This window comes from Podarcis bocagei (genome assembly GCF_964188305.1).
Source record: "Podarcis bocagei genome assembly, chromosome: 11".
Classification (NCBI taxonomy): Eukaryota; Metazoa; Chordata; class Lepidosauria; order Squamata; family Lacertidae; genus Podarcis; species Podarcis bocagei.
In genome coordinates, this window is record NC_138136.1 from 42709225 (window position 1) to 42724169 (window position 14945).

Genomic DNA, 14945 nt, shown 5'->3' on the forward strand with positions numbered 1-14945 from the left:
TTCCCTTTTTTCCTGGCTTCAAAAAACATTGTCTCATAAAAATAAGCCCTACATTCCTTGCAGTCGTTCCAGTTCTTATTTATATTCTGTCCAAGTTTCAAATTCTTTCCCTTTTGATTATTTCCATTCCCACGTTATCAATCCAAATAAACATAGCAGCTAAATAATTTGCCTCATAACTTGCCTTATGTGGAAAGCATCATTCTGGTATCTGAACTCTGCGCTATTCTCACTTCTGCAGTTGGCAGGCCTGGTTGCTGGTATCTATGGGACAGATAGGTAAATGGGGCTTGGAAGTCTAGGCAGTTTGTGTGCACTGCATGATACTGAATACGCTACACTCTTGAGTTTTGCATGTTGCTTAGTAGTTTCGTCCATGCTTGATAATACGTATAGATAAATATTTAACTGTGTATCTTTTTTTCCCTTCCCCCAACAGCTGGCTTACCCCTTGCTGTTCTAAACTTGGCAAAAATAAAGCCGTATCAGAGGGGCTTTTTCTGTAATGATGACAGCATCAAGTATCCGTTCCATGACAGTACCATCACATCCACTGTCCTCTACGCAGTGGGGTTCACACTGCCCATTTCCTCTGTAAGTAGCTGGCAGCTGTGTGGGGAGAGTCTGAAGTGTGTGCTGAGAGCTCATTATTTGACCAAGTCTTTGAGAAAAGAAAAGGAAAAGGCTTGGCTTAAATGTACTTGGCTGACTAAACATTTGTAGTAACAGAACGAGAAGCCTCTGTGAAACGCATTAATAAAGCAGCGATGGTGAGCCTGCCCCATCGCCCCATTTCAACTCTCATTAGCCCCAGTCAGGGATGATTGGAGCTGTATTCCAAAACTTATGAAGGACACCAGGTTGGGGAAGTTGCTCTATTTAGTTGTAAGGTAAAGGTAAAGGGACCCCTGACTATTAGGTCCAGTTGTGGCCGACTCTGGGGTTGCGCACTCCTCTTGCTTTATTGGCCGAGGGAGCTGGCATACAGCTTCCGGGTCATGTGGCCAGCATGACTAAGCCGCTTCTGGCGAACCAGAGCAGCACACAGAAACACCGTTTACCTTCCCGCCGGAGTAGTACCTATTTATCTACTTGCACTTTGACCTGCTTTCAAACTGCTAGGTTGGCAGGAGCAGGGACCGAGCAACGGGAGCTCACCCTGTCGCGGGGATTCGAATTGCCGACCTTCTGATCGGCAAGTCCTACGCTCTGTGGTTTAACCCACAGCGCCACCCGCGTCCCCTATTTAGTTGTAAACCAATATAATTGTTGGCACAATTAGTGTGTACTGTTAATATGTATGCTTCCTTGGGAAATGTGTGCATTTCAAAATGGGAAGCCACTTTAATCGCTTATTTGAATATTGTTGGGAAATTTAAATTGGTTATATTATTTAAATTTATCTTAATTGTCTTGATTTAAAGCAATTCACCTTGGAACCAATTAAGAATTTCTGCTTTGGTGTTGAAGGGACTGCTGGGTGAATGAATGAATGAAGTGAGTTTAGAAAAATGTGTTCAATTAAATAGGTTAGCTTGTCTTTGTATTTAAAATTATGCTGAATTAAGAATGTCTGTATGAGGTACGCTCAGTTAAAATGACCATTTGAGAGCCTCAACACTTCCTTAATTTAAATGTAAGATGTTTAGCATGACCCCTTTGATATAAGATTCACTGAATTAAGTTGTGTTTACTCCTAAATAACTGTATATGGGATTTTATCCTTGGGATCATGGGGGTGTTTGTGAGAGATCCAAATCCATTTTTTACTCATGCACAACCTTTTATCATTGAAATACTGAGCTACATCTATTGGAATTGCTCATTAAAGGCTCTTGCAAATATAGCGAAGTGTGTTTTAAGAGTCTTGCTGTTAAAATAAAATGAGGACCACCATTGAAATACCTTGAGCAGTTGAAATATGCCTAACTGCTAAGATCACACTAATTTGTTATAGTAAACCTCTTCTTGGAAGTAATATTTCATTTTCAGTCTACACTACCCAAAGTCAATAGTGCTCATATGTTTGCTCTTTACTTCAGACACATAACATTACAGTGTTAATACTCCAGATCTCTCTAAAAGCAAATAAAATTCTTGCCTCTTAAGCTTGTACATGCTGCTGACACTTAATGCCCAAATAGTTTACTTCAGCTGAAAAATGCTGTTGGGATATAGGAATGTCATTTGCTTTCTTGTATAAAGAAAGCCACTTCGGTTTAAACTGTACATTAATGTACAGTCTTGCCAACATTATTGTGTATAAATACACACCTCTTGTCATATGTAAACCTAGAAAGTAAGAAAATGATTTCATCTTTGTCAAGAACATAGAAAATATCATTTAGTTTCAGTACAGCATATTTGGAAAACAAGATTATGCCCTGAAAGGATTATGCGCTGTGAGGAGAACTAGATGCAATGTCATGTATGGGTCATTCCATGTCCTGTCAACGCGGTCATGTCACCCACCATCTTGGATTTTGATGAAACTTGGTGTACACCCTTCCCTTATGGTTGAAAGAAACCCCCTTAAATTTCCCCCCTTCATCTCAAATGGTTTTAATTTTATAGCACTTAAATTTTCATGAAATCTGAGTTGTCTGTCCCTCTTGAGACCCTTGGCACATGTACATTTTATATTTTTTCTCCATAAACAATGATCAGATCTCTTTGAAATTTTACACAGAGCTCAATAAGAGGATGAGGATTTCAGGAAAAAATACACCAGCACTCAAAAGATTTTACAAATGCCTATTTTTTATATATATAAATGTACTTTCTTTAGTGGAAAACCTTGGTTTAGAAAACCTCAATTTTCAGCTTGTGGGCATGATGGAACCCCAAGTTTTTGATGTTGAAAATGATTTTTTTTTGTTTTTTGGACATTGTGGGGAAAAATGGCTACTGGGTACAACTTTCCTACAACCCACAGCTGTAATAGAAGAAAATAATGAAAGCAAGTTGTTCATTATAAAAATTAACATAATATTGGTTATTATAAGTTTTTTAAAAAACCCTTGTTTTTTGCGTTGATTTGATGTGGAATGACCCCATGGATAAATTTGCTACATTATGTAGCGTAATAGAAAATGGATCTAAATTATGCAATTCAAGGATTCTGAGAAGATAAAACCTAGCTAAAAACAACAGCAGCTGTCGTCCTTCAAAATATTAGCAAATGTCTCTAGGTTCTGGATAGGCTTGAGCTCTGAAACAGAAGGCTTTCTGCAGTGGTTTACATTATAGTTGCTGTGACTTCTGAATGAGAATTGATTTCGTTCAGCTCCTCACCTAATCTAAGGTATTATCCAAACCATATATTTAAAGCACTCTTATACCACTTCAACAGATATGTCTTCCCCCAAAGGACTCTGGGAACTGCAGTTTACCCCTCACAGAACTGCAGTTCTGAGCACTCTTAGCTACTTTGGGGGAAAGCTATGACTGTTAAAGTAGTACATGAATGCTTTAAATGTATGGTGTGAATGTGACATAAGATTCCCCCACCTCTTCCAAGGTAATGGAGAATAACGTCTGTGAATGTGTGGTTATGGTTTCTTAGCAATTCAGTTTAGAAAACAACACCAATGAGTGACTTGGATAACACAACATGTTTCAGATACTCGCCTATATACCCCATGGTTAATAACTCTGCCTTGTTCAAGAGCACCGTTAACTTTTCCCGAAGGGTAGCCAACTTGGTCTGTTGTAGCAAAAAACAAGAGTCAAGAGCCATAAGAAATGTGTTAGTCTTTAAGGTGCCACAGGATTTTTGTTTCTTTATCATCTTTAAGCTAATCTGACGTTGTGGGTTAGGTTTTCCATCAAGGCTAATCTCCAAACACGATCATACCAGTTAGTTACTGTAAATGCCAGGGACATTTTCCATCCTCCCGCTACTGTCATTCTGGCAGCTACTAATAAAAGAATAATGAAGTCTTTATAGAGCACTTTGGAAAGGGAGAGTAAGGCTAAAGAAGGATATCTAGGCACAGTGTGATTCGTGAATATTGGAAAGGTGATTAAATCTTGGATCCCAAAACCAAGCTACATGAAGACAATGCTACCATGTATGAACATAAGAGCCCTGAACAGAGCAAGTGCTCCAGCAGTTAGGAGACAGAAGTTTGATTCATATAATTTAATCCTCCTCTGAAAAACCAGTAGTGCACCATCTTTAATGTTGCCTCCCGTCCTGTGGCTGAGATGGCTTTAAAGGGAGGGGAGGACCACAGAGAGTACCATATCAAGTCTACAATGGGTTCACCAATATCTGCTTCCCAGGCTGCTTTTAAACTTTGCAATTTTCTATATTTGATTCCCAGTAACATAAATTAAAGAGCAGAAACTACTCCCTTGCACTGATTGTATTTCCTGAGCCTGTGGTCGAGGGGGTTGAGAAAACAAAAGTTTTCAGGCACTCTGCTCTAACTCAGATTAACAGCTGTTTAATAAATGAAGATCAAGAAGATCAAATCTATCCATTCTTAAGGAAATCAGCCCTGAGTGCTCACTGGAAGGACAGATCCTGAAGCTGAGACTCCAATACTTTGGCCACCTCATTAGATGAGAAGACTCCCTGGAAAAGACCCTGATGTTGGGAAAGATGGAGGGCACAAGGAGAAGGGGACGACAGAGGATGAGATTGTTGGATAGTGTTCTCGAAGCTACCAGCATGAGTTTGACTAAACTGTGGGAGGCAGTGGAAGACAGGAGTGCCTGGCATGCTCTGGTCCATGGGGTCACGAAGAGTCGGACATGACTAAATGACTAAACAACAACAACAAAATGAATGATAGAGATTGGCAGCAGTACTCAATTTCTTTAAAGCAAGGCTTGCTATGTACTTTTAAGTGCCCGAAGCCACTGCCTTTCAGGGTCTGGCAATGAAGCAAGAAGCTGCACAGGTGTTTTAAATTTCCCATTAACATATAAGTCATGCAGATGAACAAGCCCCGCCTCTTCCCAGACCCCAACGTGACCATAACACTTTGGGCAGGAAAATTTTTGATAATCTTGGTAGGGGTGTAGGGGGGAGAGCATCGGAGCTAAAGCCTGCTGTCATCTCCTCCACACATACAGCCTAGTAAGAAGAATGGGATTTTCAAGACTTTGGAAGGCAAGTTGAGAAAGGGTACCAAAGGACAGGGTTTAAAATCTTGGGGACACATGGGAGTAGTCCATTGACCCAGGAGACATCTTTGCTATGGTTAATAATGGGTAACAATTGCCTGAGTTGGCAAGGTTCCCAATACAGGCATGGATTGGGGACTGCTATACCTCAGTTCTTAGCTTTCTTTCTTTTATTTTCTTTTAAAAGACAAGTTTATGAACCCATAATCTTTCCCCGTGGTGAAAGAAACCTATAGAGAGACAGGGAGAATAATAGGAAGTGTATGAAACCACAGTAGCCATGGTTTAATAACAATAGCTGACACACAACCAAGCTAAGAGAGTAGTAAAGGATGCCAAGAGATAACATCTTGCTTAAGACGCTTCAACAGAGGATCATAATTGTTCCTTCAGAGTTGGGCTTGGTCTTTGGTTACCAGAATTCCCAAATATTTGAAAAATGTTTCCTGAAGTGTAAGATTGGACTTTTGTGCAAGAGAGACATCATCAGAGACCTCATCAAACCTTGGGATGTGAAGGCATATAAGTTGGGATTTTGTATAATTCACTTCTAAGCCATATTTGTTTGTCACTCAAGCAATGCCACTTGTAGGCAGTTTCTTTGCATGTTTAATGAGAGGTCAGTCCTGGTGTATGGATTGAGGGTTACTCCTAGAAAGTGTGCATAGGGCTGCAGAATTGGATATTTGTGGGGAAAATATCAATCGGGTATCCTGATTAAGCTAGAAATGAATAATGATCAAATAGCAAAATTAGTCTCTGTGTTAAATCAAGAAACTTGGCATTTGCCTATTGAGCCATTGGCCAGTCTTTTTCGCTATTCTGCCAGCTTTGATTGTAAAGCCATTCTCAGGTGCTGCTGAACCAGAATCTCTGGTGCTGAACAACTTGGAAAGCTCTTGATTATTGTTTAGCTAATACCTTGAGGGCCTGAGTTTAGAATGCACTGCACATGAAAGTACATTCTGCAAAAAGGGGGGGGGGAAGCATGGCAAAAGGGAAGGGAAGGATCAGTGATTTCCCTGGGGCTGCTCCTCTTTTGACTCTCGTACAATTCAAAATGAGTCACTTTGCTATTATTCATTAAGAATTTGAACAGCTGAAACCATCTGTTTAAAATGCACAAACATGGAGCATTAAATTGCATGTTGTGAGCCAGTATAACTTGATGTTGATGTCTAGATGAGCCCATTTGAATGCTGTGGAGTAAACGCCCTCCTGAGCTAACTATGTCTTTATGTTGAACTAACCTTTACGTTAGACACACAATAGTGTGTGTAAATGATTAAAGGTAGCATTTTTCCTATAGCAACCTGGCAAGAACAAAACTGAACAAACATAATATCCTACCATTTTGCTTCTTCTTCTTCTTTTAAAGTTACTTCATAAAAAGAAGGCCTTTGTAAAACTTTATGGGTGTAATCTGTATATTGGGTGTATTCTGTCTTGTTCTTTATTTTGTTCATTATTATTCATCTGTGTATAATGAAAGGTTTTATGTTCTGAGGCTAAAACAGCTTCAGAGGAATGACTGTATGTTTGGGAAGGGCTATTCCCCTCCGGGCCCCACGCTTGTGGTCCTAATCCTTCTTCCTGCCTAAGATAAATAGTGCCCCCTAAATCCTTCCTGTGTTAATTCCTTACGCACAAGTAACATGTCTAGTTGCTGTCTATGTTCAGTGCTAAGATAACTAATTCCAGGGACAGTACTTGTATGTACATGTACATGTGTGACCTGCAGTAAAATGTAAGAGTGTACAGTGGTGCCTCGCAAGACGAAATTAATTCGTTCCGCAAATCTCTTCGTCTTGCGTTTTTTTCGTCTTGCGATGCACGGTTTCCCATAGGAATGCATTGAAAATCAATTAATGCGTTCCTAGGGAAACCGCCTTCAGACCAGGTCCGGGGACAGTCTGTCCCCGGACCTCTTCTGAAGGCTGGGGGGGGGGGACAAGGGCTTTTCTTCCCACCCCCAGCATTTTAAAAAACCCCGGGACAGCGGAGGACTTCTCCGCTGTCCGGGCGATCTTAAAATGCTGGCGGGCGGCATTTTAAAATCGCCCCGGACAGCGGAGGACTTCTCCGCTGTCCGGGGCGATTTAAAAGCCCCTGGGAAGGCAGGCAGGGGGGACAAAGACTTTTGCCCCCCGCCAGCCTTCAGAAGAGGTCCTGGACCTCTTCTGAAGGCGGGCGGGGGGCGAAAGTCTTTGCTCCCCCCCCGCCTGCCTTCAAAAGGTGTCCCCGCGGCGGCGGGAGGTGTCCCCTGCCCCCCGCCCGGCTTCGGAGCACCGGGAGAAGCGATCTCCCCGCAGCCCCTTGCTGCAAAAGACGTCCGGGGGAAGCGGGGAAGAAGCGCTTCGCTTCCCGCTGCCCCCGGACCTCTTTTGAAGCAAGGGGCTGCGGGGAGATAGCGATCTCCCTGCAGCCCCTTGCTGCAAAAGACGTCCGGGGGAAGCGGGGAAGAAGCGCTTCGCTTCCCGCTGCCCCCGGACGTCTTTTGCAGCAAGGGGCTGCAGGGAGATCACTATCTCCCCCCAGCCCCTTGCTTCAGAAGAGGTTCGGGGGCAGCGGGAAGCGAAGCGCTTCGCTTCCCGCTGCCCCCGGACGTCTTTTGCAGCAAGGGGCTGCAGGGAGATCACTATCTCCCCCCAGCCCCTTGCTTCAGAAGAGGTTCGGGGGCAGCGGGAAGCGAAGCGCTTCGCTTCCCCGCTTCCCCCGGACGTCTTTTGCAGCAAGGGGCTGCAGGGAGATCGCTATCTCCCCCCAGCCCCTTGCTTCAGAAGAGGTTCGGGGGCAGCGGGAAGCGAAGCGCTTCGCTTCCCGCTTCCCCCGGACGTCTTTTGCAGCAAGGGGCTGCAGGGAGATCGCTATCTCCCCCCAGCCCCTTGCTTCAGAAGAGGTTCGGGGGCAGCGGGAAGCGAAGCGCTTCGCTTCCCGCTTCCCCCGGACGTCTTTTGCAGCAAGGGGCTGCAGGGAGATCGCTATCTCCCCCCAGCCCCTTGCTTCAAAAGAGAAGACCCGCTGTCCCCGGGGCAAGCTTCGTTTTGCGAAGCAAGCCCATAGGGAAATTCGTCTTGCGAGGCAACTCGAAAACGGAAAAACCTTTCGTTTTGCGAGTTTTTCGTCTCGCGAGGCGTTCGTCTTGCGGGGTACCACTGTACGTTTGCACCATAAGAGGAGTGCCGCTCCCTTAGCAGGCATCCCATCCCTCCTGATTCCTCCCCCCGCCCCCATAGGAATGTTGACTGTTGCAGGTCTAGGATCAGGTTGAAACTAGGAAAGTAGCTTATGGTAACCCTGCAATGTTATCTGTTGCTTTTATCCCCTTTGGAGGCTGAGCCAAGTGAGTAGTATACAGCAGCCTTCACCAACCTGGTGTTGTCCCGGTGGTTTGGACTACAACTTCCATCAGCCCCTGCCAGCATGGCTGTGCTGACGGGGGCTTATGGGAGTTGTAGTCCAAACCATTTGGAGGGCACCAGGGTGGCAAAGACTGGTATAGAGCAACCCTCTGCATTGTAGTTTGCTGTTATGCAGCTATTGTTCATTGGGCTGTGCTGAGACTGTAGCTTACGGCAGCCCTCAAATGTATTCCATAGTTAATACTGGAGATCAGGGGCAGGCCTAACACTGGTTCAGAATCACAGTCAAAGCTCCCTCATGCCTCTCAGTTTGCAGCAAGTCAAATCTATTTAAATTGCCCTCTCAGATTTTTTAGCATGCCAAATCCAGCACTCAGTTGTGTGCAGAAGCCTCACCCATCAATGACTTACAAGCAGACTAATTGCAGTTTTAATGTCCCAAAATGAAACATACAATAATTTTTTTGCACATGAAGTAGAATCTGAGATAGAGCATAGTGCCTGAGTTTGTTGTTAACTTTTGTTTTCTCAACCCCCTCAACCACAGGCTCAGGAAACACACACATCGCAGATATACTGCAACATTTTGTTGCAAGACCGCACTTGTATATACTAAAAATAAACTCATTCCCACAGTGCCTGCCCTTATGTGGCAAAATTGCATCACCCATGAATAGGAGGGAGGCATTGGCATGCGTGGGTGAACCCCAAGGTTTGCAGAGGTACGAAAAATCTTTAGAAAAAACTCAAAAGGGGGCTGCCTCCCCCCATGGTTCGTCAGTGATTGATTTCTCTCCCTCCCTCTTAAAGAGTAATTACATTTGCTCTGCCTGTGGCAATAAAGATGTCTACTATTCTGGGACTTGCTTTAATTTATGAACTCTCATTCCTGTATATAAGATGTATGCTCACAAAATTGAATGTGCACATTACAAACCTCCCTTGTGCAGCCTTTTCCTAAGGAATTTAGGCTGTGCCTTTATAACCTGTTTCAGGGCTGTGCCAGGATGTAAACATTACTGCAAGTGGAAGTAGACTGGGTTTCACAGGTGTAAGAGCAGGTTTTGTGGGAGTGGTGAAAACAAGATACATCTTGGTAACATGACTGGCTTAAAAAAAATCCCTCTATTTTCTATTCCTTTAAGTAACTTCCTGTTGTTGTTGACCATAATGAGCTTGTGGCAGGCAGTGTAGCCCAATGCATAGAATAATGGTCTTGGATCTGAAATATTTCTTCATATTTGAACTTAGCTGTAATCTGCCTTGTGTTAGTAATACGTAACTTTCTTTTCCTCCCCATCTCCCCCCACCCCAAAGGTATTAACATCTTTAAAGTATCAAATAGGATTTAAGGCTGCTCCACAGATTGCAAAGTGTGAATTCGGTACATATGGGTGATATCCAACTAAGTTATACTTGGAGTAGACCCGCTGCAGTCAATAAATTTAAATAACTTATTCAGCTATGACTAATGCATCTGGAAGCAAGGATTGGCTTTAGCTCCCTCACTAGGTGTCAAACCCACGTTTGCCTTTAATGTGCGAAGCTGTTATTATTGTAAGGATAGTCCAGGCAAGATTGTGTTTTGGCACATTATTTATTTTTCATTTTAAAAGTGCTATATAAATGATCTCAAAGCAGGCCTTGAAACACTTGTTTAGGCAGCAATGTTGAAAAACAAGTTTGAGAAGTTTAGATAATTAATGTGGTTAGCCAGATGGGCAGTATTGTGCACTTGTTATTGTTGGGTTTGCATGTGGCACACAAACCTAGGTTCAAACTCCTGCCTCCCATTCACGAGTGACCATACTTGAGTGTCTTTAGGTAAGTTACAATCATTAAGCCTAACCTTCACTATAGGCTTGTTTGTGAGGCTAAAACACTGCCTTGAGCAGAGAGTGGAATGCAAATGCAAAAAATAAATCAATTAACATTTCCTGTCAAAACATTTCTTAATTAAGGAGTAAAGACTAATGCAAACAGACTTAAGCCTTACGTTTGAACTCCCTTTAAAATCTTTGCCAAACTAATTCAGTTACTGATTTGACCAGCCTGATCCTCAAAAGGGCTTGTTGCAACCTGAACTGAAGATGGAGCATGCACAAAACACTGAAGTGCAAATAGAAAATGAATTTGAAAGAGGCTGGAGGTACATTTGCCATGCCGAGTATTCCAGTACTACTTCTGAACTAGTTTATTTTGTTCTGTGCTATCTGCACATGGGATTTTTAATTCATTCTACTGCTCCCTCCTCCATGATGAATGCAATAAAGTTTTCTATATCTAGGGTCTGGAAAATTATGCAGAGATCACAGAAAATATCAGTTTGTAATTCAGTCCAAAGTTTGGCATGAAAATCTAAACTCTAATTTAAAACAAACACACAAACAAACAAACAAACAAACAAACAAACAGGAAAGATAAGTTTTAAAGTGTATGAATAATGTACTTTAAACTAGGTGGTCACTGTAAGATTGATAGTGATCAGGATGGGTAGGTTTTGCATAGCACTTTGTTCCTTATCCACCCCCATGTGTGGCTGCATCACAAAGCTGCTTCTGAGAATTTCATGAGTAGTTTTCATTGTGCAGTATGTATGTATGTGGGTGCTGTGCATTCTCAGACATCTCTTAGGGCAAAACTATACAAGGAATTAACATTACTTCATCTCTTTCCTTCTGTTCTTCATAATGTCTAAATCTATCAACATAGAATTAACATATGTGATAGGTTTTATATTCTGATTTTACACTGTGAACCACCCTGAGACCTGCGGGTATAGGACACTATATAAATTCCATAAATAAATTCATAAATAAATAAAAATAGGATGTGATTTGACATTGTGTGTCTTGCTCTGTCTCATCTTATTGACTGATAGGATGTTGTCATGTCATGAATTGGCTTGAATTTAGGCATTATGAGGAAGAGAAGGACAGAGGCTGGTCCCAGCTGAGAGGAGAGTCTCATCTAACTCCTTTTTCTTCCATAAGGTCTTCCTGAGTAATGGCTGTTGAGAAGTTACTGACAAATTCCTACCCTGGGTAGATTGATTAATTCTGCCCATCTTCATTGGCAGGCCAGCTTTCAGCATTTTGGACAGAGGGAACATGAGTAAAATAACAGTTATTGGAAGATTTGGTACCATGCTGGAATATTTTCAGTGTTAGATTAGAACTGGAAATGTGCAAATCTCTTTTAAAGGCATACTGATTAAAAACTTTGTTGTGACTATGCCTGGAAAAATTAGAAACAAATGACCTTGTTCCCAAGTTCTTGGGCGTTCAGTTGAAATATGCAGATTATGACAGGAGACAAGAAAGAGATAACAGCAAAAAGAGCAGATGGTTCTTAGACTTCAAAGCTCCTCAATGTAAATTTGCAGAGCTCCTATTTGTATTAGTGAAGTTTACTTATTGCTTGGACTTTGTGCATGCCATACCACACAAAGTTTGGCATGCAACATGGAGCTGTCTTCCTGAGACTGTTTTTGTTTTATAAAAGTGTAGAAAAATTATAATCTTAAGAAACATGGAACAGTTTTGAAATCTCTGTACATTGTTTGCTGAACTGCTATGATTGATATAGTGGTGTGTGCAAGGGAGGCAGCAGGTTTAGTCTTCTGTGCCTACTTGTCTCTCCATCCTCCAGTAGCATTATAAATGGGAAGATTCCCTGATATAATTATTAAAGTAGATTAAAAGTGTTAGGCTTCCATGGCAGAGATTTTTGTTGTAGAATACGTATATTTACCTCGGTTCATTGTTTTCTCTGTTTACATTTGAGCTCTGTACTTTGTTTGCTATGGACAGTTGATATTGGGCAGATTTCCTTTATTGGCAACCTTTTAATGTTTATTTTTTTGTTGATGAACAAAATAGGTTTCAGCTACTAATTAGGACTTTTTTTTATCAATTTACCCCACCCTCTTTACTGATGTGTTTAAAATGTCCTGTTGAATAGGGGCCACAACCTCCAGCATTCCTGAAAGGACATATATTAATCCCTATATATTTCTGACCACTATGGAATTTTGCAATTGAGGGTTTCTGAGGGCTGATCTGACATTTAATTATGGAACAACACCTACTTCTTAAAAAAAAATAAAAATACTTTTTGACATGTGTATCATAATGGGCACATTCTAATATTTGGGTTACTTGCATGGTCAATGAACCAATGTTTTCCTGATGTTTGTGCAAATAAAATTTTAAGGATCACAAGTGGAACTCTGTAGTCTTTGATTCCAGTAAAGCAGAATGTTCCATGGGGTTATGTCTTTGAAGTAATGTTTATGTTATTAACTGGCTTCTGTAGTTAAGTGTTCACCATTTTCAGATTTTGTCATTTTGCTATTATCTAAGAAAAATACAAGTGTAGTTCTTAGCAGATTTAATTTTGATGTTCATGCTGAGCACTTGGTGCTAAGATAGATTCCTTGTAGTTTGCTGATAAGCTGAACTCCTACCACTTTTTTGCAGTGCCGTATATCTCCTGTTCTTTAGGTTTGTTAACTTTGCATGTTAATTTGCTCATAGCTCTCCCAATTCTGGAATTAGTTTTATCCAGTGTTTTTTTCTGAAAAAAAAGTTTAGGGGTACTCTCATTTTCCTACTCATATTGAAATACTGCCCCTCAATGAGGCCAAACTTAAATTCACAAAATGTTTAGGGTGATGCGTACTCCTACACCCCCCCCCAAAGCACTGATTTTATCCAATCTCATCGCATTACGTTCATTTCTAGAAATAAGTTGCAAGCCTAGATGTACTTAACTGACTATGTGGTCTTACCTGCCAGCTTCATGGCAAATTATGCCTCCTCTGAGGTAGTATCTGTAGGTTGAGCAGGTCAAAATGTGATTCTTGTCACTACCCCTCCCTCAGATTCCAGCTGCAGCAATGAAGTGTGGAGCATCCCAAAGTTTATAAGATTAAGGGACTAGAAGGAGTTGACGCCTGTGTGTCCTTTTCATTCCTACATCTCTTTTGCTTATCATTCCTACAATCATTGTCTTCTGATCTGTTGTTTGGATTTAAACCTGAGTTTGCTTACTTACATCATTTGACAGCCTTGAGCCTGCCTCAACTAAAAATAAGGTAAAATGTATTCTAGCTTAGGCTTTGAAATTCTGCTTTATTTTCATTGATGGATATTTATGGATTCTTGTGGTGAAGATATTTTCAAATAAGGTGAGTGTGTAGAAGGCAGAGTTTGAGGCAGAAGTCAGCGATAATGCTGGATGCTTTACAGAACAAGCAGTGACCAAGTTATACCAGGTTCCTCTACATTGTCTCCTCCTGCTTTGGCATCATTTATCAATCCATTTCACAAGTGTCCCTGGGTAGAAAAGTTGTCTTGGGATGAAGTTGCAAATCTGGTCTGCTTATGGGCAACAAGCTAACTCTGAGGGCACTGGAGTTGCCATAAAACTATCTTGAAGAGCGCAAATTTTACAAATTGAATGTGCACTTACCACACTTGTGTGGGTGGAGAGATGCTGGAAAGCTCTTCCTGTTCCCTTTGTAAAAAATTTATTCTTCTAAAAACCTTTAATGCATCCATTAAATCAGCATGTAAAGGTGAAGTGGTACTATTTGCTGCATGTCTCCTTCACGCTCTTGCTTCCTGCTCTGGATGGAAAGTGCTTGGGGTTAAACCTTTTTGAAATACCCTGTGTAAAATAATTATCTTATTCTTTTTGCTAGTTGGCTTGCCTTTTGCAATTCTGACTGCGAGGAATACTCCCTTCAAACGAGGAGTGTTCTGTAATGATGAATCCATCCAGTATCCTTACAAAGAAGACACCATTTCATATGAATTATTAGCGGGGATAATTGTTCCCTTGGATTTAATTGTTGTAAGTTTCCAGCTCATTTTCCTCCATTACATTGCATTTTGAAAAGTTGTCATACCTTGTTTGCTATTGGATAACCTGATGTCAAAGGAAAGCACTCTTCCTGACCTGGAAGAAAGAAGTTTCAGTTCTTAGTGAAAGTGAAACTGAGCAATAATACTGTAATGACATTGCTCCATGGCTAAGCATTTATTAAGAAAAAATTGCCTAATGTTAAGGTGGATTGACATTCATCTTCAGACATTGAAAAACAATGTTTATTAATGCTTTTTATCTTACTCATTTGCATGTAAAGCCTGCTCCATTCTAAAACCTCAGAGCAGCTAATGCAATATTTAAGCACCCACTCACATATAGATACATACACTATCTACTTTCTTTAGACTCCAAATGGAAGAATTGAAAATCTAGACCCACTGCTTGCTCTTAAAAGTCAGCTAAAATAGGATAATCCTGCTGTGTTTTCAAAGCATGGGTAAGGGAAGAAGTTCTAAAGTTCTGAGACATCTGGGGAAACGAAAACAGCCTCATGATAAGAACATGTTAAAACTGGATCCAACTAAAGAGAACAAAAATGAACCTTGAATATTT

The 14945-nt window shown here is 41.3% G+C and overlaps 1 protein-coding gene across 2 annotated transcripts in view; it reads left to right on the forward strand.

Moving 5' to 3' along the window:
• PLPP1 (phospholipid phosphatase 1) overlaps positions 1 to 14945 on the forward strand; it is a 103306-nt gene that overhangs the window by 22884 nt on the left and 65477 nt on the right. Inside the window, exon 2 of one of the 2 annotated variants that reach the window (XM_081213179.1) lies at positions 14206 to 14357. In XM_081213179.1, coding sequence (XP_081069305.1) covers positions 14206 to 14357 — 152 coding nt within the window. Of the gene's footprint in view, positions 1 to 439; positions 595 to 14205; positions 14358 to 14945 lie in introns of both variants that reach the window. The other variant, XM_081213178.1, reaches the window with a different exon arrangement.